The sequence below is a fragment of the Enhydra lutris genome, unplaced genomic scaffold (genome assembly GCF_002288905.1).
Source record: "Enhydra lutris kenyoni isolate GAN:26980312 unplaced genomic scaffold, ASM228890v2 scaffoldscaffold55, whole genome shotgun sequence".
In the NCBI taxonomy this organism is placed as follows: Eukaryota; Metazoa; Chordata; class Mammalia; order Carnivora; family Mustelidae; genus Enhydra; species Enhydra lutris.
Window position 1 is genome coordinate 11,575,809 of NW_019154139.1, and position 22,494 is coordinate 11,598,302.

The following is a 22,494-nucleotide window of genomic DNA, read 5'->3' on the forward strand; positions in this document are numbered from 1 at the left end:
CCCTCAGTCCTCACTGTGGTCCATCCGAGGAGCCAGGGCGATCGGCTCTGCCTCCGGCTCATGCTGCTAGCGAGCAGCTGGCTCAGGGAGGCACCTCAGAAGCAGCGAGCACACTGTCGGGCCGGACTCCCTCTTCGGCTTACCCTAGTTGTGAAGACGGAAGCCCGCCAGTGGGGGTTGGGCGGGTCCGTGTGGTCTGTTCCCCCCTGACAGTCTCCCTGGCCCCGTGGTAGGAACTGGAGGAACAGCTGGAGGAGGAGGAGAGCGCCCGCCAGAAGCTGCAGCTGGAGAAGGTGACCACCGAGGCCAAGCTGAAGAAGCTGGAGGAAGACCAGATCATCATGGAAGACCAGAACTGCAAGCTGGCCAAGGTGAGGCCCGGGGGGCCCAGCCACATGGTGGGCAGAGGTAGGGTTTGCGTCTGGGCACAGGCTAGGTTCCGGGATCCCGGTGCACCCGCCTCCCTCCCTCTCCTGCAGCCACAGCGTCTGGCAGTCACAGGCCCTCCTGCGTGTCTGTGGCCTCTGCGTGCCAGCATCCTACTCAATGGGGTGTTTCTCACCACTGAGTGGGGCCCAAGGGCAAGGTTTGGCTTATCTTCTCGGTAAAGCTCTCTGTCAGCTTTCAATATGCAAGACTTACAGCTGAGCCATCTGTGGGGCGTTGCACATCCGTCCCCAGGGGTCTTCAGGCACCGTGGTGGCTCGGTGTGGAGGCGTGGGTGCCCTCCACCAGCCGTCCCCAGTGTAGTGGCTGTTTCTCTTAGAGCCAAGTTGGGTCCCCGTCGGAGTCTTATCCCGTAAGCAGATAAAAGCCCAGAGTCGAGTCAGTTGAAAGAGTCAGAAGGCTCCCCCCAAGCCCAAGTGTGGGGCCTGGGCAGACATGGCAAGATGCCAGCCTGTGGACTCTGTGACACGAGGCTCAGACACCTGGACTGGGGGCTGGTGTTCGGTTAGTACCGGGCCTGGGAGGTCAGCATGGTTGGGGACTTGCTAAGATTAGGACTTTAGTGGTAACCACGTGGCGGAAGGTTGGGGGAGCAGCCGGGGTGTTTTGGAGAAGCTTTGGCATGAGAAAGGCGGAGGTCACAGACCATGCAGTGGACGGGGGCCGGGCACATAGCCGGTAGAGTCATTGTGTCTGAAGCCCCTTCCCAATTCTGGCTGCCACCTGTGTGCCTTTCTTACTTGAGCCCAAAGGGTGATGCAGGTCCAGGAAGGCCTTAGGCACCCCCATTTATAGACCCCAAGGAAGCCCACCCAGCTGATTCAGGGCTGCCAGTGACTTTTCTTCTTTATAAGATTTATTTATCTGAGAGAGACCATGAGGGGCAGAGGGAGAGCATCTCAGGCAGACTCCCTGCTGATCGTAGAGCCTGACTTGGGGTTTGATTTCAGGACCCAAATCATGACCTGAGCCGAAACCAAGAGTCTATCACTTAACCACCTGCGCTGCCCAGGTGCCAGCTGGTGACCTTTCAGGATTACCCTTTGATCTAGAAAATCCTAGTGAATCAAGCATTTGAGTCCTCCCCTTGGTTCAGTCCTAAATTTCCGGGCAAGTTATACTTTGAAGAGTGCTGAAGTGTCCTGTGCTCAACTAACTTTACTCTTTGACCCACCTCACCCGTCAGGAGAAGAAGCTTCTGGAAGACAGAATAGCCGAGTTTACCACCAACCTCATGGAAGAGGAGGAGAAATCGAAGAGCCTTGCCAAGCTGAAGAACAAGCACGAGGCGATGATCACCGACCTGGAGGGTAAGAGGGCAGCGGGCGGGGACTGAGGTGCCCCTGCTGCGGGCCCCAGCTGGGCCTCGCTGCCGGGAGCAGGAGCACTGGGCTGGTCTCGTGTTCACTGCGTGCAGGCAGGCTCGTAATTTGCAGCCCCTAACGACTGCCCTGAAGACCTTGGGGACAGCTCTGGTTCCTGTGGGAGTCTGGGCCTCCGGGCACTGGCTGGACTGGGGACGGATGTTCCCCCACGTGAGGGGCTCTCGGAACACTTCGGCATTTCTCTCCTGTCGTGTGCTGTGAGTTGCACAAGATTGACGTCCTGAGAGGTCCGAAGTCTGATCCTAGCTTTGCCGCTTACCGGCTGTGTCGCCTTGCAGCTCTCCCGTAATCTCCGTGGGCTTCAGTTTCTCTTCCCTTCAAGGGGGCGCAGTGAACGGGCGTCCACAGGGACGACACTAAATCACATGTACAGGCACACCATGCGGGGCTGGGCTGGACCGATGGCACGAGAGGCCATTGCTTGACTCGGGGCAGGTGACCAGTTGTGCCTTCGCCTCCCTGTCTTGTGGGAGGACAGCAGGGTAGAACACAGGTCTGTGTCCTTTGAGACATGTAGATAGCGAAGGGACAGGGGAGAGGGGACCACTGTGGAGGCTCCGAGCTCACGCCAAAAACCACCGCTCCATCGACAGAGACTCAGGGCAGCCCTGCGTGTCCAGGGCACTAGACGTGTAGGGCCCAGACTGTCCAGACTGAGCACCAGGAGGGTTTTCCTAGCCCTTCCTGCCCGCTTCAGGTTTGTAGGGGATGAGGCGAGTCAGGCTGGCAAGGGGAAGCAAGGTGCTGGAGAGGGTCTCTGCCCAGGGACTCCCTCCCTCATCCAGATCTAGGAGGGCAGAGCCACTGGGTGGGCAGACACAGAGGGGGGCTCAGGTTTGACACCGATGAGTGTTAACAGAGATGTGGGACAGTCTGAACACACACGGCTAGTGGGAGTGGGAATTGGTAGTGGCCTTGAACAGTCTGGTGCTGCCTGGTGGCTTTGAAGCTTCACATGCCTACAACCAACTCAGCACTCTTGGCCACACACCCTGGGGCTTCCGGGCCAGCGCGCATGGCAGCAATGCTCCTGAGGGCACACGGTGAACGCGACCCAAACGCCCATCAGTTGTGGCACGGGGATCGCTGGGGTCCGTTACCAGACTGGTCCACAGAGATCAGTTGCACTGATCCTTAAGTTGCTCAGTTTCAAGGTCTTACTGTTGAGTGACAGAAGCAAGTTGAGGAATGAGTCGCTGACCCTTACTGAGTACAGACTCTGGGCTAGGAGTTGTCGTGAGTGCTTGCGAATACCAATGCCCACAAGCCTCGCTACCTCATGAGTCAGGTGGTCTCATTATCCTTGTTCAGATGATGCACAGAAAGGTTAAGGGGTTACCCGAGTGATGTCCTAGTGGGAATCATAAGGCCATACATTGGACCCTGATCACCCATAATGACTGTATAGAATTCATACAGGACGTTCCCTTACACAACTTAAGTTCTTGAAAAACAGAGCCTGTATTTTAGGGAGGCAGACCTGGTACAACCTTAAAGGAAAACAAAGGAGCTGTGAGCACAACTTGCAGGGGAACATAGGTCCCTGGTGGGGCAAGTCAGCAGAGTTTGGAGTGACACCTGACGTGGCAGCTCGGGGGATATTCTTTCCTTCATCCAAGCCTTGGGTACAAGTGTCTGCTTACTGTGATCTTTTAAGGCTCACATCTGTTTTATAATAAAAATTCAGTATTTTTTGTAAAAATAGAAAAAGGTGGAAAAAAATCTGTGGGCACTCAGGGCTCTGTTGGTGTCCCCCGGCTTGTTCCTCAGAACGCCTCCGAAGAGAGGAGAAGCAGCGCCAGGAACTGGAGAAGACTCGCCGGAAGCTAGAGGGGGATTCCACTGACCTCAGTGACCAGATCGCCGAGCTGCAGGCCCAGATCGCCGAGCTCAAGATGCAACTGGCCAAGAAAGAGGAGGAGCTGCAGGCCGCCCTGGCCAGGTGAGGCCACAGTCAGCGCACAACAGGGCCTGTCCATCCTGCTGGCACCTGCTGCCATGCAAGCTGTGCTGCTGCTGTCCTCTTGGAGCTGTCGCACAACAAGATAGGTCCTGTCCCGCTAGGGCATGCGTGCGGCTACTTCGTCACTGTCCCTTTGTAGTCCCCCAGAAGTCATCCACAATGTCACCCAGTGCCCTAGGCCTTCCTTTCTCGCATTTTTAAACTTTCTGGTTATACGCCTGCTTTAAAAACAAAAACAAAAAACCCAAAACTTCGCTTTAGAGCAGTTTTAGTGTCACAAGAAAACTGAGCAGAAGGTGCACAGAGTTCCCCAACAGCCCCGCACCTCCCCCATGCGGCCCTGCCCAGTGTCACTTCGCAGCCAGGGCGGCACATTAATTGCAATTAATGAACCTGCACTGGTGTAATTCTCACCCCCAGGGTATGTACTGTATCTACGGTGGAGTGCAGGCGGCGTTTCATTTCCTTTTTAATTTTCACTTAATATTTACTTATTTACTTATTGTTACATTTCAAGCACTGAATTTCAGTTTGGAAAATGAAGTGATTCTTCTACGAGGTTTTTCAGTTCTCAGAGTGGTTTTGCTCTTAAATCTTCTGGAAGCTTCAGATACTGTTTCTGTGGAGAGGAGCGCCTGAGGGCTATGGTGACGACTTCCAGAAGCAGCTTTGGCTGCTCCTCTCCAAAGCCTTTTCTGCACGCTCTGCTCCCTGAGGTGGAAAGAGCCTCCTGATGTTGTTGGTCTCTTCGACAGAGTGGAGGAAGAAGCCACCCAGAAGAATATGGCCCTAAAGAAGATTCGTGAGCTGGAATCCCAGATTTCTGAGCTCCAGGAGGACCTGGAATCGGAGCGAGCTTCTAGAAATAAAGCTGAGAAGCAGAAGCGGGACCTCGGGGAGGAGCTGGAGGCTCTGAAAACGGAATTGGAGGACACTCTGGACTCCACGGCTGCCCAGCAGGAGCTCAGGTGCGTTGTGCAGCCGAGGGGCCAAGTCACTAAGGATGGGAGTGGGAGGGGCAGGAAGGGTGAGGCCCCCTCAGCAGCTCTTCCCTGGGTTGGAGCAGAGTGGAGGCCTGTCGAGGAAGCTACTGTGGAGTTTGGGTGAGGCCCGAAGCCTCCCCAGAGAGGGTCTGCGAGCCTGGGCTGGAGGATGCATGGCCGGGAAGGGAGCATGGCTGGGCAGCAAGGCTGGGGCGGCTGGTGCCCCTTTCCAGCCTCTCTGCAGTTGGGGGAGAAGAGCCCAGGGCGGCAGCACGCCCAGGCCTGGCCTCCATCCTGAGGGTGCTTCTTTGCAGGTCCAAACGCGAACAGGAAGTGAACATTCTGAAGAAGACCCTCGAGGATGAGGCCAAGACCCATGAGGCCCAGATCCAGGAGATGAGGCAGAAGCACTCGCAGGCCGTGGAGGAGCTGGCCGAGCAGCTAGAGCAGACAAAGCGGGTGCGTGGGCTTCCCTGGGACGGGCTCTGGGACTGTGGGCGGCACTGGGCTGCTGGCGGGGCAGAGTCCTCCTGGAGGTGGGCTGCCGCCCTGGGCCAGGCCTGCAGAGCAGAGCAGCTTCCAGTACCAGCTGTCTGGGTTGAAGTCCAGGCTCCAGCCCTAAGCGGCTGTGTGATTTGGGCCAGTCACTGCCTCTGTGCCTCAGTTTGCCCATCTGTAGAGGAGGCTAAGGATAGGTCTATCTCACGCAAATCCCTGACTGTCGGAGTTGATGACAGGTAAAAGCACGTGAACAAGTGAACGATAAAGACTCAGCAAGTTGTTCGAGAATGACTGTTGTTAGTGTTTTGTTCAGGACCCGCCAGACCAGAAAGCCTCCAGGAACTGGAGTGGCCTGGTGCCGAGCATCAGAGGGCCCCAGGGTTTTCTCTGGAGCCACCCCCACCTGGTCAGCTGGAGTCTTGGTGGGAAGCCTTGGGATATTAATCCTGCTGGTCTCGGGCAGGTGGCTGGGCCAGGCGGTTCCCCAAGACCACGTTCTGCCTGCTGTGGCCCCTAGCATGTAGCCACTCTGGGTGGCAGCCTGAGAGGTCAGAGGTTTTTCCACGTGACGGCCTGTACAGTATTCTCAGAGGCATGCCTTGTCCATCCGGGCCCCTTTTGGTGGAAGCCTTACCTTACCCTTCAGCTTTTCCTTTCCCAACATACCCCGTCATGTGTGCGGCCCCCTGACACGCATCTATGACCCTGTGACCAGCTCAGTGGAGAGCAGAATGGGACTGTCGAGTGGATTCTGTACACGCCACTTGTATATATTCTGGAAGATCATCACGTCATCACTCAGAACATCAGATTTCACAGAGGCTTTACTGGAAGCCTGACTGAGCAGCTGTTACTTCTCTTGGTGTTCTGATACTGCTAAAGTCTTAGGATGTAGTCATGATAGACCCTAATGCTTGAGCTGGGTGGGGACTGTTGCCAAGCTGAGGACACGGGCCGCGTGCCCCGTCCGGCCAAGTGAGGAGTGCGGGTCCGGCCCGAGCGTCCGGCCTGAGGCTCTCGGCTGCACGTGTCCCCCAGGCTGGCCCACCGGCGTTGCTGCCCGGAGAGCAGACTTGTTTCCTGGCTCCCGCCAGGGCCTCGCTGCCCATTCCCACCTCGTGGCTTGCATCCCCGCAGGTGAAAGCCAACCTGGAGAAGGCGAAGCAGACGCTGGAGAACGAGCGAGGGGAGCTGGCCAACGAGGTGAAGGTGCTGCTGCAGGGCAAGGGGGACTCTGAGCACAAGCGCAAGAAGGCCGAGGCGCAGCTGCAGGAGCTGCAGGTGAAGCTCACCGAGGGCGAGCGCGTGCGCACGGAGCTGGCCGACAAGGTCACCAAGCTGCAGGTGAGGCCTCCGCTGCGTCCCGGGCCCCCGGCGGGGGTGCCTGCCGCCACGACTCGGTCTTGGCCCGGATCTCCCTTTCAGGGAGGCCTTTGGGTTGGCGTGACGGCTGAGGTGGGGCCAAAGCACTCATGGGCCTTCCCCCTCCCGTCCCCGTGCAGGTTGAGCTGGACAGCGTGACGGGGCTTCTCACCCAGTCCGACAGCAAGTCCAGCAAGCTCACCAAGGACTTCTCCGCCCTGGAGTCCCAGTTGCAGGACACACAGGTAAAGACGGCAGCAGGGCCCAGCTCCTCCGTTGACCCATCCTCCCCTGTATCCACAGGCTCTCTGGGTCCTTCTGCCCCTGCTCCCCACCGCCCCCCCGGTCAGGTCTGTAGCAGCTGTCCTCCCAGTCCGAGGGACCGGCTCCTCCCTCCCGTGGAGGGTGTGGGGCCCGCGAGGCTCTGGCCCTGAGCCCCGGCGCCCCGCGTGTCTCGCTGTAGGAGCTGCTCCAGGAGGAGAACCGGCAGAAGCTGAGCCTGAGCACGAAGCTGAAGCAGGTGGAGGATGAGAGGAACTCCTTCAGGGAGCAGCTGGAGGAGGAGGAGGAGGCCAAGCGGAACCTGGAGAAGCAGATCGCCACCCTCCACGCCCAGGTTCGGTATCGGCCCCCTGTGCCCCGCAGCCCCCTGGAGACTCGGGAGCTGGCGGGGGGCGGGTAGTCTGCAGGCTGGGCGGAGTCCGGCCGGGCGCCCTCCCTCGGGGAGCTCCTGCCCTCGCCAGCCAGAGCTGCTGGCCAGGGTCTGAGGTGGAATTCAGGGGTCTGTAGATGTGGTGGAGGAGACGTCCCGTCTGTGTTTCCACTAGTCGGGCTGACATCGGCGTTGTGTTCGATCACACACGTAGGCTGTGAGGCAGGCAGCATCAGTACGTGAGGTGTGAAGGAAACCACAGATCGCTGTGTCTGAGCCGTGGCGAGCTTTGGGGTATCATGGTGCTCCCGTCGCTTCGGGAGCTCGTGCCGGACACGCTGACAAGGGAGCACATGGACACTGTGTCACGGTGTAAAGAAGTACCCAGCAGCTGAATTTTTCTGTATTGGTGTACTTGCTGATTTTAGCATCTTACGCTCATTAAAACACCATTATAAGGAGGCCACAGTTTTTTTCTAGACCGTCAGAGGGTCTGTAACCGGAAATAGATTTAAGAGTCGAGTTCTACATCTCGTGTAGGGCTCAGCGGCCAGGCCAGGAGATCTGTACTGCCTCCTGGGGGGAGGGGCGTAGTCTGTGCTCCAGTCTGGGTGGGAGTAGCTGGTGGCTGGTGTGGCAGCTCTGTCTCTGGGTGCGAAGGGGGCTGCGGGACAGATGCCTGTAGATCTCCTGCCTGCGGCAGACAGACTCTGTCCCTGGCAAGATACCAATATTGGAGGATGATATATGTCGATGGAAAGCAAGAGGCTTGGTGTACATCTTGACCGAGAGGCCGCCCCGGGGCTGCACGCACTAGGCAGATGCCCTCGGCAGAAAGCTCGTTTCTCTCACTCCAGCTGAAGAGGGGCGTGTCCGTGACTGGCCCTCTGCTCATGGGGTGCGAGCTGGCTGCCCCTGCCCTGGACCTGGGCTGTCTGATTAACTCTGTGCCTCGGCCCAGGTGACGGACATGAAGAAAAAGATGGAGGATGGCGTGGGGTGCCTGGAGACCGCAGAGGAAGCCAAGAGGAAGCTCCAGAAGGACTTGGAGGGGCTGGGCCAGCGCTACGAGGAAAAGGTGGCCGCCTACGACAAGCTGGAGAAGACAAAGACACGGCTGCAGCAGGAGCTGGACGACCTGCTCGTGGACCTGGACCACCAACGCCAGACGGCTTCCAACCTGGAGAAGAAGCAGAAGAAGTTCGACCAGGTGGGTGCGGCCAGGCTGCCCCCCATGCCTGTCCCGTCAGGCACATACACGGGGCGTCGAGGCCGGGGTCACCTCACACCTTGCTGGGGAGGGCAGGGCTCCCCCTTGCAGCGGGCGCTTTTCCCCTTTCCCATGTCTGACATCTTTCAGATTGTCTACAATGAACCAGTTGTACTCTTACATAGGACTTTTTTTTTCTTTACTCTCAACATGGGGCTTGAACTCAAAACCCCAAGGTCAAGTATGCACAGGTCCTAATGACATCCCTGTGACGTAGGATTTTTATTGACGCATCCTACCTCTGCCTCATTCCAAAAGCTCTGAGGCAGCTTACGGAGAGACCCAGACAGTGGGGTAGGACAGTTCAGGAGAACTGGTCAAGTGTAGCCCCATACATGTTGCTGGGGGTGGAGGTGCACCGGATCCGGCCACACTCCTCTCCTCGCTGCTGTCCCTGGTTGCATACCTGCAAGGTCTGGCGAAGTCTAGAACATTCATTCTCTGGCTGTTTAAGAAATGGGCCTGGGGAATAAAGAGGTATCGGCAGAGGGTTTGGGGAGATGGGGCGATGAGGTCTGGCCGCGGGTGGGCCTGCACGGAGAGTGGACACCCAAGAACTTGAATGTAAACGGGAATCCTTGATGAGCGCCACAGGTGGCGACTGGGCCTCTAAACAGCCAGATGGACGTGGTTTTTAAGGAAAACAGCAACTGGCTGTTCAGGAGAACAGGGCTTTTCCTAGTTCTGAGGGAGTAACATTCCGTGTGCGTTCTCAGGGAAAGGGCGCTGATTATTAAATGATGAAAACCGGCCTCACGGGGTGCTGGCAGAGGTGATCTCTGTCCTAGTCTGGTTACAGGGACATGCTGGATGGCATGTGCCACACTTGGGGCCCGCCAGGTACCCCGGGCGACAGCCTGGTCCCCTCCCCTTAGACCAGCACCTAGGACCCTCAGTCCCCAAGGAGTATGGGTGCGGGTGCTTTGCTCACCCGAGGGCTGGAGGCTCATGGTGACCACCTCTCCCCCAGCTACTGGCAGAGGAGAAGACCATCTCGGCCAAGTATGCGGAGGAGCGTGACCGGGCGGAGGCAGAGGCCCGGGAGAAGGAGACCAAGGCGCTGTCGCTGGCCCGGGCTCTGGAGGAGGCCGTGGAGCAGAAGGCGGAGCTGGAGCGGCTGAATAAGCAGTTCCGCACGGAGATGGAGGACCTCATGAGCTCCAAGGACGACGTCGGCAAGAGCGTGAGTGCCGGCTTGCCGGCTGGCTCTCAGGAGGGCGGGGTGGGGACAGCCCCAGGGACTAGGGGCTGAGCGGACACCAAGGCTGGGGACGTTGGGAACCTCATCCCTCAGCTCCTGACTCGGTTTCCCTCGGCGGGGGTCAGGTCCACGAGCTGGAGAAGTCCAAGCGGGCCCTGGAGCAGCAGGTGGAGGAGATGAAGACGCAGCTGGAGGAGCTGGAGGACGAGCTGCAGGCCACAGAGGACGCCAAGCTGCGGCTGGAGGTCAACCTGCAGGCCACGAAGGCCCAGTTCGAGCGGGACCTGCAGGGCCGTGACGAGCAGAGTGAGGAGAAGAAGAAGCAGCTGGTCAGACAGGTGTGGGCGGCCCCCCACACTGACCCCCGTTTCTGGCAGGCTTCTTTCTCCTTTCTCTCCCTGGGTTGTGTCGGGCTCCTCCTCCACGCCTTCAGGTTCCAGTCGCCTGTCTCCGGGGTCAGGGACCCTTTCTTTGATGGTCCGTACTCTTCGTGGGACCCTGGAGGCCCCATGCAGCCCGGCCTGGGCTCAGAGTGGGGCAGGGTCTGGGTGTGGATGCCGCCGTCCGAGCCGTCGGCCTGTCCCCCAGGTGCGAGAGATGGAGGCAGAACTGGAGGATGAGAAGAAGCAGCGCTCGATGGCGGTGGCTGCTCGGAAGAAGCTGGAGATGGACCTGAAAGACCTGGAGGCCCACATTGACTCTGCCAACAAGAACCGAGATGAGGCCATCAAGCAGCTGCGCAAACTGCAGGTGAGGCCACCGGCTGTGTGGGGCGCGGCTACACCCGCAGCTCTGGGCTCAGGCGGGGACTGGGCACTGGTCGGTGGCTGACAAGTGCCGAGGGACACCACCCTCCCCTCTCCACGGGCTACCAGGATGCCCTCAGCCCTGGAACAGAAAGCAACCTGCAGTAAGATCGTTGACTTTGTGTGCGTTAAGCAAGGAAATGCACTTAAACCTAGAAACACAGTGACATAGGGACGTAGTACTTGGTGGTAGATTCCAGAGTAAACCAGACATGGCCCGGGGTCATGGCCCCAGGTCCCGACCCGATAAAGCCTTAGTGGGCAGTGATTGAAGCTTCCAAGCTGAGCATAGAACCCCACATGCAGCCCACATCACAGAACGCACGCTTGGGAAATTCTCACTTCACCAATAATTAAAGATCATAGATTTTGTTTATTTGTATGTTTTTTATTATTAAATTAAATATTATTAAAATTTAATAACTTCAACGTCACTAGCATACAGTGTTATGTTAGTTTCAGGTGTATGACACAGTTATTCATCAGTATGTCCATACAGTACTCTGTGTTCATCAGGATATGTGAAAGATAACAAATTTCATTCTTTTCTCTTTATTTATTAATAGATTTTGTATATTTATTAGAGAGCACGAGTGGGAGGAGGAGCAGAGGCAGAGGGACAAGCAGATTCCCCGCTGAGCAAGGAGCCTGTTGCTGGACTCGATCCCAGGATACTGGGATCATGGTCTGAGCTGAAGGCAGATGCTCAACCGACGGAGCCACCCAGGCGCCCCAAAGATAACAAATTTTAAAAAACAGCTCTGAGAAGCCACGTGGCACACCGAAACCCAGCCACAGAAAGAAAAAGTTTAGGGTCTGTCGGTGAGGTCGTAGGGCAGTTGTACCTGTTACCATCTGGCCTGAGGAGTCCCAGTTTAGGATTTATCTGCAGGAGAAAAAAAAGAAACAAACCTATTTGACTAAGATCTTTAGAGTCAGAACCAATCACAGGAGAACAAAGGAAATGTGTTTTTTCCCCATAGTGGGGGCTGAGCTGGCAGGTGGGCACGGACCCAGAGGAGCTGGTGTCCCAGGGAGCGGCCTTGGAGCGCTGCATTTGGGTCAACAGGACATTGTAGAAAGTGTAGCCCGGACTGCAGCTCGGGCTGACGGGTAGCCGGTGACTGCCACCACCGAAGGTGTGTTTTGTAAAACCTGATGGTTAAAGACGTGTGAAAACGACAAGGATTGAAGAGATCTGTGTCCTTATTATTTTGCCCTTTCCTGTTCGGTTGGTTACATGTGGCGGCCGGCTGAAAGCAGCCCCAGGCTCTGAGGGTGGGGTGGGGGCTGTGGGGGGACCAAGCTTCTCCTGCCCACCCCAGGCCCAGATGAAGGACTACATGCGGGAACTGGAGGACACACGTGCGTCACGAGAGGAGATCCTGGCTCAGGCCAAGGAGAACGAGAAGAAGCTGAAGAGCATGGAGGCCGAGATGATCCAGCTGCAGGAGGTAGGCCTGGCCCCAGGAGGGCACTCGGGGTCACCAGCAGGGGGCAGCCTACGGCCTCTGCCCAGCCAGCCTGGGTCGCCCAGTGGCGAAGCTGGCAGCCAACCAGGCCAACTTCAGCAGTGCGTTGGGGGTGGGTTTGGCTTTGTGAAAGAATTCCCTGCAGGGTTTCATTAAGTAGCCGGGCTTCCTGGTGTGACTAAAATGTGTGTGTGAGTTAAACTGTCACCATTTGGGGCCAGCTCCCTTGCATGAAATGAAGCTTCGTGTTACTCCACAGCTCCTGCTGAGTGTTTACGCCTGGCAAGGGGAGGGTGCTTTCCCAAATGATCCGGCACCGCGTATCCCCCTTGCCGCCTTGTCTGTCACACGGGAGGTGTATCCCTAGAGCCTTCCCTCTGTTCTAGGCGGTCTTCTTCAGAGTGAGGTTATCGGGCCACCTGGTGCTCCTAGTGGGGCTGGGTGTCTGGGCATGTCCTCGTCCACACTGTCCTCATGGCTGTGCCCTCGCACCTGGGCCTGGGGTCAGCCCTCCCTCTGAGGTCAAGTGTGGCTCTCTGTTGGGATCACCTTACCCAACTGGCTTTCAGACTCTGTGCTCTCACCCTAACTCCCATCCTTGTCCTCCCGACTTCTGGTCTCCCCAGAACGCAGAGGGACCAGTATCCCATTAGCACAGGACAGTTTTTTATCTATCTCTACCTCCCCAGTCTGACTTGGCTCTAACACTTAGAGAGAGGGGCTTTGCAAATGTGGTGCCCAAGTCATGGTCTCAGAGGAAGGAATCAGCCCTGTAAGCCAGAGGGGATCGTGAGGAAGGGCTTCATGGAGGAGGTAGACCTGGGAGGGAGTTTGAGAGGAAGGGCCAGGGGCTGGGGGAGCATGGTGCTGTGAGTTCCAGGGATGGGAGAGGGGAGCTCAAGGGACTTTGGGGCGTCCCAGACAGTCACAGTCCACATTCTCATGGCAGGAACTGGCAGCCGCCGAGCGTGCCAAGCGCCAGGCCCAGCAGGAGCGGGATGAGCTGGCCGACGAGATTGCCAACAGCAGCGGCAAAGGGTGAGCCATGGTGTGGCATGTTGAGCTGAGGGCAGGTGGTGCCCATCCTCTGGGACAGGCCCTGTCTCACTGTTCCCCGCTCTCACCCAGAGCCCTGGCGCTGGAAGAGAAGCGGCGCTTGGAGGCCCGCATCGCCCAGCTGGAGGAGGAGCTGGAGGAGGAGCAGGGCAACACGGAGTTGGTGAACGACCGGCTGAAGAAGGCGAACCTGCAGGTGGGTGGGGCCAGGGCTGCCTGGCGTTTTCCCGCACCAGGCTCTGCTCCTCCCAGACTATGCTGGCAGGAGCCTAGGGCTTGCTGGGCTTTGGAGAGGGTGTCCTGGCACCTGTGAAGGTCTCCCTTGGTTTTGTTCTCTGGACCCTGGCTGTGGGGGAGCTCCCTTTTCTAGGAGGGTCCAGAGCTCGTGAACTTGGGGCCCGAGGGCCTAGTGTTTTCTGGGGGCTCTTGAGGAACCAGTGACCCTGCTTCTGCCCCAGGGAGCCCCCCGCCCCAGCCTTCCTGGGGTCACCAGCCCTCCTTCCCATAGATCGACCAGATCAACACTGACCTGAACCTCGAGCGCAGTCACGCCCAGAAGAATGAGAATGTGCGACAGCAGCTGGAGCGCCAGAACAAGGAGCTCAAGGTCAAGCTGCAGGAGATGGAGGGCACTGTCAAGTCCAAGTACAAGGCTTCCATCACTGCCCTGGAGGCCAAGATTGCACAGCTGGAGGAGCAGCTGGACAACGAGACCAAGTAGGTGTTCCTTCCCATTGCCTGCCACAGCCTGCAGACCCCTCTGTTCCTGCCCGAGGCGGAGGCTATTGTCCCCCTCCTGATGGCCGCTCATCCCTTCTGCTGGGGCTTCTCAGAGTTTTCATAGGAGTCCACGGGCCCTCCTCTAGAGTTGGGGCTTTGGACAACTGTCTCTCGGGGCTGAATCAGGCAGAAGTCGCGGTTGCTGCCTGCTTGGGCAGCTAGTCTGTGGGCTGAGTAAGACTGGGGCGTCTTTGGAGGTAAAGGACAGGTCACACTGGGTTGCAAATCTGTTTCCCCTTTCCTTGCTACATACCTGCTCTTTGGGCTGTGTCCCTTCCCTCCCGGAGCCCGGTTCCTCCTCTGTGAAATGCAGTCGTCGCTGTGCGTCCCCCGCAGGAGACCAAGCATGTCGTGGGTGTTGGGTGGAGATGGCCGGCCTCCGCCAAGGGGGTTCCCCGTGGGGAACATGCCCGTGAGGCCCAGGGACAGGTCGTCCAGCCGGTGTGGTGTGGCCAGACCCTCTGAGCCGGAGTCCCTCAGCCGCCGCATCTCTGCCCCGCAGGGAGCGCCAGGCGGCCTGCAAACAGGTGCGTCGGGCCGAGAAGAAGCTAAAGGACGTGCTGCTGCAGGTCGATGACGAGCGGAGGAACGCAGAGCAGTTCAAGGACCAGGTGTGTGCGCATGCGTTTGCGTGAACGCGCGCGCGTGTACGTGGGAGCGTGTGCGTGCGCGCAAGCACGTGCACGGGGCCGCGGGGCTTGATGGGCCTCTCCGGCAGGGGCGCCTGACCGGGACCTCTCGTCTCCACAGGCCGACAAGGCGTCGGCCCGCCTGAAGCAGCTCAAGCGGCAGCTGGAGGAGGCTGAGGAGGAGGCCCAGCGGGCCAATGCCTCCCGCCGGAAGCTGCAGCGCGAGCTGGAGGACGCCACTGAGACCGCCGACGCCATGAACCGCGAGGTCAGCACCCTCAAGAACAAGCTCAGGTGAGCCCCATGGCCGCGGCCTCCCCTCCCCGAGCTCTGGGGCGCCGGAAAGCTCGTTTCAGACGAAGCTCCCAGAAGCCGCCCCAGTCTGCGTCAGGTGCCGCGTCCTCTCCACCCGTGCCGCTCCCGGGGCTCCCGGGTGAGCCCTGCGCTCCGTCTCTGGGAAAACCCCGCCCGCGGAACCAGGCCGGCCCAGAGGGGCTCCAGGCTGGCTGCGGGGCACTGGCGGCCGCTCGCGGGGCCCCGGCCGGCCCGGCACGCGCTGGGGGCCTGGTGGGCGCCGGCTAAGGCGGCCCCGCGGCCTTCACGGCCCCTGCGCCCGCGGGGAGGCGCGGCTGTGCGCTCTCGGGGAGCGTTGCTGCTGGAGGGGGGGCAGGCGGAGGCTCTTTTTCCCGGGATTCTCGCAGCTTCTCTCCCTTCCGCGTGAAGGCGACAGGAGCCCGCCTTCTAGCCCGTAGCTCGTAGCGTTGTGCGCGCGATCCGGAGAAGGCGTGGGGATCTCGTACCGCGCGCGGTCCTGAGTCTCCGTCTCCCCCGCCGGTGCGTCGTCGAGTGTGGGTGTGCAGGCTGGCATCTGTCTCGCACGGGTGCCCGCGTCTGCTGCTGGGCCTTTCTCTCTCGCCGTCCGCCGCGGCTTCCCCACGGCTTCTCACTGGTGTTTGGGAATGAAGTGGGAGCCCGTGTTTCTCCAGGCTCCCCGGTTCTCCTCGCCCCCCCCCCCCTCGCCACTGCCCAGGGCGCTGGGGCCTCGTGTCCGTCTAAGATGGCTTGGAGGGGTGCCAGCTGTACGTGCCCACCTGGCCGGCCCTGCTGACCCTGTGTCTCTGTCCCCAGGCGAGGGGACCTGCCATTTGTCGTGCCCCGCCGGATGGCCCGGAAAGGTGCTGGCGACTGCTCAGACGAAGAGGTGGATGGCAAGGCGGATGGGGCTGAGGCCAAAGCTGCTGAGTAATCTCTCCTCCTGCTGCCTGGAACGGATGGACAGACCGCCAGATGACTCCGTCTCCCCTTTCCAGCACCCACCACCCTGCAGCACCCTCCTCCACCTTCTGGGGACTGCCGTGACCGTGACCTCCCCACCCAGTCCCACCAGGCCAGGAGACCTCAAGCCTGCGCCTCCCCGCCCACCCCCCCAGGCCTTTCTGAGGGCGTTTGGCTTCCTCCGCTGCATCCGCTTCTGCTCCCCTCCCACCCCCAGCACCCGATACCAAAGAGTCAGAGTCTTGGGCCCCTGGCCTGGGAACTGAGTGACCAGCAGGATCTCAGCCCTCCCTTGCCACATAGCACAAGACAGTGAGGCAAGGAGGGCAGGCCACCGGGGATGGGCAAAGAGTTTTCTACGAATCTATTTTTCTTCAGACTAAGAAGTTTTGATAGCCCAGCACCCCAGGAGAGTTGTCACCTTCCCCCACCTCCGCCACCAGCTCCCCCTCCTCCTTTGCTGTTGGCAATCACACATGGTGACCTCACGACCTCTGCCCCGTTGGCCCCGCACTCCCGTGGGCCCTGGGTGATTGGGTAAGGGCAGGCCCAGGGCTGCCCCCTCTGTGCAGGGCACAGAATGCGGGGTGCAAGGAAGGAGCCGTTCCTCCCCACGCGCTCTGGGTAGCGCCACAATGGTCCCCTTCCTGTTTCAGAGTGTCTCAAGTGCAATGATGACTCCCTTCCCTCCTCTGTGGAGGGCAGCCGGCCCCTGCCACCAGGGGGCTGCTGGGCCCAGCAGACAGGGCCTCGGGGACACACTGGGAAGGCCATCGGGGGCTTCTCCCAACATTCTTGGGGACCAAATATATTTAATGGTTAAGGGACTTGTCCCAGGTCTGACAGCCAGAGCATTGTGAAGGGCCAGCGGCCCCCCCACACGACCTTGTACCTACTCCAGGACTGGGGCCCAAGGTACATAATCTGCACCGTCGACTCAGTATGGTTTAAAGATCTGCCATCTGCATGGATGTGTTTGAAAGGAAAAAAAAAAAAAAAAAAAGGTTTCTTCTCCCCTCGCCTTATAATAAATGATAAAATTCCAAGTCTTTATCACTGCCTTTCCTTTGAAACCATGTTTAGAAGAGAGTAGCTTGTCCTACACTGGTCTACATTGGTTGCTGAATTTACCTGTATTCCTGTTTTGTATATGATGCATTTAGACTTACTTATGGCAAAGAAGGCATCTTTTTTTCTTTTTTGAAAACAAATCATGAAGATATATGAAAGCTACATATGCCTAAAAAGCTCTGAATTCAGGTCCCAGTTGCTGTCACAAAGGAGTGAATGGAGCTCCCAGCCCCACCCCTTTTTTATATAATAAAAGTGCCTTAGCATGTGTTACAGCTGTCACCACTACAATAAGCTGGTTTACAGATGTTTTCCACTGAGCGTCACAATAAAGAGTACCGTGCTACGAGCCGTGTGTCTGCTGGTGTCTGTCAGCCGGAGCGGGTTGCCCGGATGGGACGGCATCTGCTTTGTGCATCATCTTCTTTTTAATATTTTATTTATTTGAGAGATGGGGAAAGAGCACAAGAGGAGGGGGAGGGAGAAGCAGGCTCGTCACTGAGCAGGGAACTCGATGCAAGGACTTGATCCTAGGATGATGGGATCAGGACCTGAGCCAAAGGCAGACGTGTCACTGACTGAGACTTTGTGCATCTTCAAAAGCTTCCCGTAGTGCAGCATGGCTGAGGCACAGACTGGGGTGAGGAGTGGCAGTTGTGCAGGAAAGGTAAGCTAGAAAGGGGGACTGGACCAGGGGCAAGGATGCTAGGAGGGTCTTTTAAAACTTCCATTTACTTCAGTTACTGAGTACCCACTGTGTGCTTGACTGGGGTTTAGGGACCCAAATCTAGGTGCTGACTTAGGAACGTCCTTAGTTGTTAGACAAAGCCTGCCCTCTGGAGGTTCATTTTGAGTTGTACATAAGCAAGACCAAGGGAGTCTGGTGGTGGGGTCTGTGGGTATTGGAGCAGGAGGCCGCCAAACTTTTGTTCTTTCATTGGTTCTTTTAACAAAGGCAGAGGAGAACCCGGCCCCTTGCTGGGCACCTGCCCCACGAGGACAAGGAAGACAAGAGGTCCCTGCAGCAGCAAGAGGAAGGAGAGGGAAAGGCATCCCTTAGAGAAGGGCGATGGCGTGGACCCAAGCAGCCCACCTGTGCACCGCCAGGGTCCCGGGACTGCTGTGGGGCCGGCTTGTCTGCTACAGAAAGCGGTGGGCTTCCGTCTGCCCACTCCTTCAGCGTCTGTGCAGGTGTGCTCGCCGGCCCTGGGGAGGAAGCCGCAGATGACGGCGGGGGGGGGTAGTCAGGTGCCAGGCACCAGAGGACTCTGGGTGCTTCTAGCTTTCTTAGAGGATCCAGGGGAGAACTCCTTTCCTCCAGCTGTGACGGCTCCAGGCTTCCCTCTGATGTCTGCCTCTGCCTTCATGTGGCCTTCTCCCCTCAACTCCCTGCTGTCTCTCCTCTGGGTGTCTCTCGTAAGGACCCTAGTCATTGGATTTAGGGCCCACCCAGATATTCTGTGATGATCTCAAGATCTTTAACTTAGTGGATTTGCAAAGACATAGGATTTTTCTACAAGATGTCAGTTATGGGGTGCAGAGATGAGATCATGGGTGTGTCTTTTAGGGACCACCATTCAGTCCACTGCAGTACTCTGCAACTATCCGTCCTTTGCCTTCAGCTCCGTGACTCGACTCTGCCCTTTGTGCAGGGGAAATTCCGACCTGGGACCCATCATGCCCACAAGGGATGGGCAGTCCCAGGGTTGCCTGACCCACCCACCAGGCGGAGAGGGAAAGAAGTTCACAGCGTATGTTTTGGAAGGGGACAGGGAGGGAGTAGTCAGCCAAAGAACAGGGTAGAGGCGAGGAAGCCATGATCAGGTAGGTCTGTCTGTGCAGAAAAGCAATGTGATGTGGAAAAGCTGCTTCCTGGAGGTGAAACCGCCACGTCTGGGGCTCTGGAGGGGATCCTGGCACAGTAGGAGGCTGGGAGGGGCCCCCAAGTTTCGGGCTCTCTTTAGATCCTGGTCATTCAGCCACAGAAAGGAAAGGACTATTTGTAAAAGCAGGAACTTGGATGGGGTTCAAGCCCCATTACACTGGGCATGTTTTTTAAATGCCAGTCTTAAACGCTTACATACTGTGTGACTCCACTTATCAAACATTCTCAGAATGCCAAAATTACAGTGATGGAAAGCAGGTCAGTGGTTGCCAGGAGTTAGGGAAGTCCTGGGAAGGTGTGACCCTAAAAGGTGAGTTCCAGGGAGTTTGCTTGCAGGGACAGAACAGTCTCAAGTGTTGTGAGGGTCCCGTGAATCGACGGGTCCTCGGACTCTCATGCAGACATACCAGTGAGTGTGGGCAGAAACTAGGGTGGTTTGAGTGAGGTCCATCATCCAATTACTTGAACCGGGGTCCGTATCCTTGCTTTGAGAACGACCATAGTTAGGGAAGATGTCACTGCCAGGAAAATGGGGTGAAATGGACTTTTTAATTTTGTGAGTCTACACTTTATGGGTTTTTTGTTTTTAACACCTAAGTTTCTTTTTTTTTTTTCTTAAGATTTTTTTTTTTTTTGGACAGATCACAAGTAGGCAGAGAGGCAGGCAGAGAGAGAGAGGAGGAGGAGGCAGGCTCCCCGCCGAGCAGAGAGCCCGACACGGGACTCGATCCCAGGACCCTGAGATCATGACCTGAGCCGAAGGCAGAGGCCTTAACCACTGAGCCACCCAGGCGCCCCAAGTTTCTTTTTTTTTTTAAAGATTTTATTTATTTATTTATTTATTTATTTATTTGAGTGAGAGAGAGGGCATGAGAGGGATGAAGGTCAGAGGGAGATGCAGACTCCCTGTGGAGCCGGGAGCCCGATGTTGGACTCGATCCTGTGGCTCCGGGATCATGACCTGAGCCTAAGGCAGTCACTTAAGCAACTGAGCCAACCAAGGGCCCTGTGTTTTCTTTTTTTAAGTCTGTGATTCAGGACCCGAATTGTGATGGTGATGGGGGAGCCCCACGTTGGGCTCCCTGCTGAGCAGGAAGCCTGCTTCTCCCTCTCCCTCTGCCTGCCACTCCCTGTCCCTCTCCCCCTTTCATGCTCGCTGTCTCTCTCTCAAATAACTAAAATCTTTATTTAAAAAAGACTCCATTTCTTATTAGGATTAATTAACCGTGAAAGAGTCCCCATTATACTAACTCCTTTTTGCATTACAACTTTTTGTTGTATGTATATGTATATACCTTTATATCTACCTTTTTTGTACACTTGGTCTCGGCTCTTCTCCTTTCAACGTTATTAAGAACTCACGGCCTTTCACAGACTCAGCCTGGCCCAATTAAACATGATCAAAATAATCATTATCAAGTATCATTATTACTCTATGTAATTTGGTAGGATCGCCAGTGAGTGCCCTATTGAGCACCGCTCTGAACATCCCCGAAGCATCCTTTCCTTCTGGAGTAGGGGCTGTTGAAGGCCCCTGGAATTCAGTTTTCTTCCAAGGTGTCTTGCTACCTTTGAGGGGAGGAAAACCCATGGGTGCCTGTGGGAGTGGGCAAGGGATGGCTAGACCATATATATACCTGTGAAAGGGTGGTGTTCACTCTGATTATTCTCGTTGAACCTATGTTATCATCCCACTTTTCTTAGAGAACTTAACTTTATCAACCACCGAGGTTTCTCCCACTCTGCCACTTGTCACATCAGGAGTCAGGCTGATTTCTTATGAGTACTGATCCACTGGCTTTCATCATGTTGAACATGGTGGTGCCAGAAACCAGCCCATTATTGGGGTGAGCTGTTACTGCTCTAAAGGGACTTCCACTTTCTTAAAATTAAAAAAGAAATCAAATAAGCGCAAATGGTTAAAACAAATCCATTAGTCCCGAGGGCTCTGATCACCCACTTTCCCAATTAGAAAGAATCGCTTTCAATGTGTTGCTTTTTCTTTAGGTGGTTAATCAGTATCTTTATATGATATTCCTACAGTGGCAGAACAGAATAGGTGAGAGTGTAGGCTCTGGAGATAAGGAGTCTGGATTTGAATTCTGGCTCTGGCACTAGCTGGGTGCTTTGGGTCAATTACCTAACCTTTCTGGGCTTCAGTTCCTTTTCTTACAGAATCATGGTGAGAACTAATGTATGAGTTGATGCGTCCAAATCACTTAGAACTGTGCCTGGTGCAAAGTAGATAGTCACCCACCACGATAGCTAACTTCATTCCCTTGATTTTTATTTATATTGAAGATATTTTTAGTTATTTATTTGACACAGAGAGATCACAAGTAGGCAGAGAGGCAGGCAGAGAGAGAGGGGGAAGCAGACTCCCCGCTGAGCAGAGAGCCTGATGGGGGACTTGATCCCAGGACCCTGAGATCATGACCTGAGCCGAAGGCAGAGGCTTAACCCACTGAGCCACCCAGGCACCCCTCCCTTGACTTTTAAATTGTAATATGAGCTATTTATTTCTTACTAGGGCAGAGAATGATTTCACTTATTTTTATACTTTTTCTTACACACCTCCCCACCTTGTCCTAATATCATTCTATCACTAAACTTAGGTCCTCAGTTAGAAACCTTTCTAGTCGTAAGACATTTACTTACACCTTTGTTTCTTTCTTTCTTTTTTTCTTACCTCTTCATTTCCTAGCCTCTCAATTGCAGCCGGTATTTTCGGACCGCCCGCTTTGTAAAATGAGGATATTAATCCCTCTCCTCTCTTCAGTGCTGCAGCTCCCAACTTCTACCATTGTACTTTGATTTACATATTGATTGACCACAAATGCATTTAGTTCTTATATTTAAATAGTCTCTTTTGTTCTAGAAGTTAAAAATCAAACAAGAATGTTTACATATTTGTGATGTTTTCAGTATTGTTTACTGTAAAGCTAACTTGTGAAATGTAGTGGCACACGCTTTCTTGTACAGTCTTAATTTTTCCCAACTTTCTAATTGCCCTTGTTTTTACCCCTTGCAATATTGTTTTCAACGTCTCCTCAATTTCTTTTGAACAGTGCATTATGTCAGTATTATACCAAGTCCCCTTTCCCCACACAACTCTTCACTTCTTACTCCATTCTGGGCTGTTGCTCTCTACGTCTGCTGCATGCCCAGCTGTATTCCTTGGGTTCCTTTCTGTCTGTGTTAATGTTCCTGTTTCCTGGACCTCACATCTTTCTGTCTTTTGGTTTCTTGGTTATTATCCTCTACCTCATGCCATAAACACATGAACTTTTTTTTCCCCTGCAGCTCTTTCTCAAGTAATTTTCTTTCTTTTTTTTTTTTTTTAAAGATTTTATTTATTTGACAGAAAGAGATCACAAGTAGACGGAGAGGCAGGCAGAGAGAGAGAGAGAGAGAGAGGAAAGCAGGCTCCCCGCCGAACAGAGAGCCCGATGCGGGACTCGATCCCACAGACCTGAGATCATGACCTGAGCCGAAGGCAGCGGCTTAACCCACTGAGCCACCCAGGCGCCCCTCAAGTAATTTTCTAAGAAATGATAGCAAATGGTAACTTGTCATTCCCCATTTAGGTACCTTTCTGTTGTCACCTTTTTGCTTTATTTTCTGGAAGTTTTCCTTGACTTTTCTAACCTTACCTTAGACTTCTTTAGAGTCAATCACTTTTTAAGTCCCAAGATCTCTTTTTTGTCCCATTATTTTTTCCCTTTCCAGTGCATCCTGTTCTCATTTTATGAAAAC

The 22,494-nt window shown here is 55.8% G+C and overlaps 1 protein-coding gene across 2 annotated transcripts in view; it reads left to right on the forward strand.

The window, feature by feature from the left end:
• LOC111157586 (myosin heavy chain 9) overlaps positions 1-17,202 on the forward strand; it is an 89,197-nt gene extending 71,995 nt beyond the window's left edge. Inside the window, exons 23-41 of one of the 2 annotated variants that reach the window (XM_022519125.1) lie at positions 234-371; positions 1,634-1,757; positions 3,603-3,774; positions 4,551-4,763; positions 5,093-5,237; positions 6,417-6,623; positions 6,782-6,886; positions 7,105-7,257; positions 8,255-8,503; positions 9,534-9,746; positions 9,890-10,102; positions 10,353-10,514; positions 11,896-12,024; positions 12,992-13,080; positions 13,171-13,294; positions 13,607-13,815; positions 14,381-14,489; positions 14,629-14,801; positions 15,636-16,828. In XM_022519125.1, the coding sequence (XP_022374833.1) occupies positions 234-371; positions 1,634-1,757; positions 3,603-3,774; positions 4,551-4,763; positions 5,093-5,237; positions 6,417-6,623; positions 6,782-6,886; positions 7,105-7,257; positions 8,255-8,503; positions 9,534-9,746; positions 9,890-10,102; positions 10,353-10,514; positions 11,896-12,024; positions 12,992-13,080; positions 13,171-13,294; positions 13,607-13,815; positions 14,381-14,489; positions 14,629-14,801; positions 15,636-15,753 (3,045 nt within the window). In that variant the 3' untranslated portion in view covers positions 15,754-16,828. Of the gene's footprint in view, positions 1-233; positions 372-1,633; positions 1,758-3,602; positions 3,775-4,550; positions 4,764-5,092; positions 5,238-6,416; positions 6,624-6,781; positions 6,887-7,104; positions 7,258-8,254; positions 8,504-9,533; positions 9,747-9,889; positions 10,103-10,352; positions 10,515-11,895; positions 12,025-12,991; positions 13,081-13,170; positions 13,295-13,606; positions 13,816-14,380; positions 14,490-14,628; positions 14,802-15,635 lie in introns of both variants that reach the window. The other variant, XM_022519126.1, reaches the window with a different exon arrangement.
• The last annotated feature ends 5,292 nt before the right edge of the window (positions 17,203-22,494 follow it).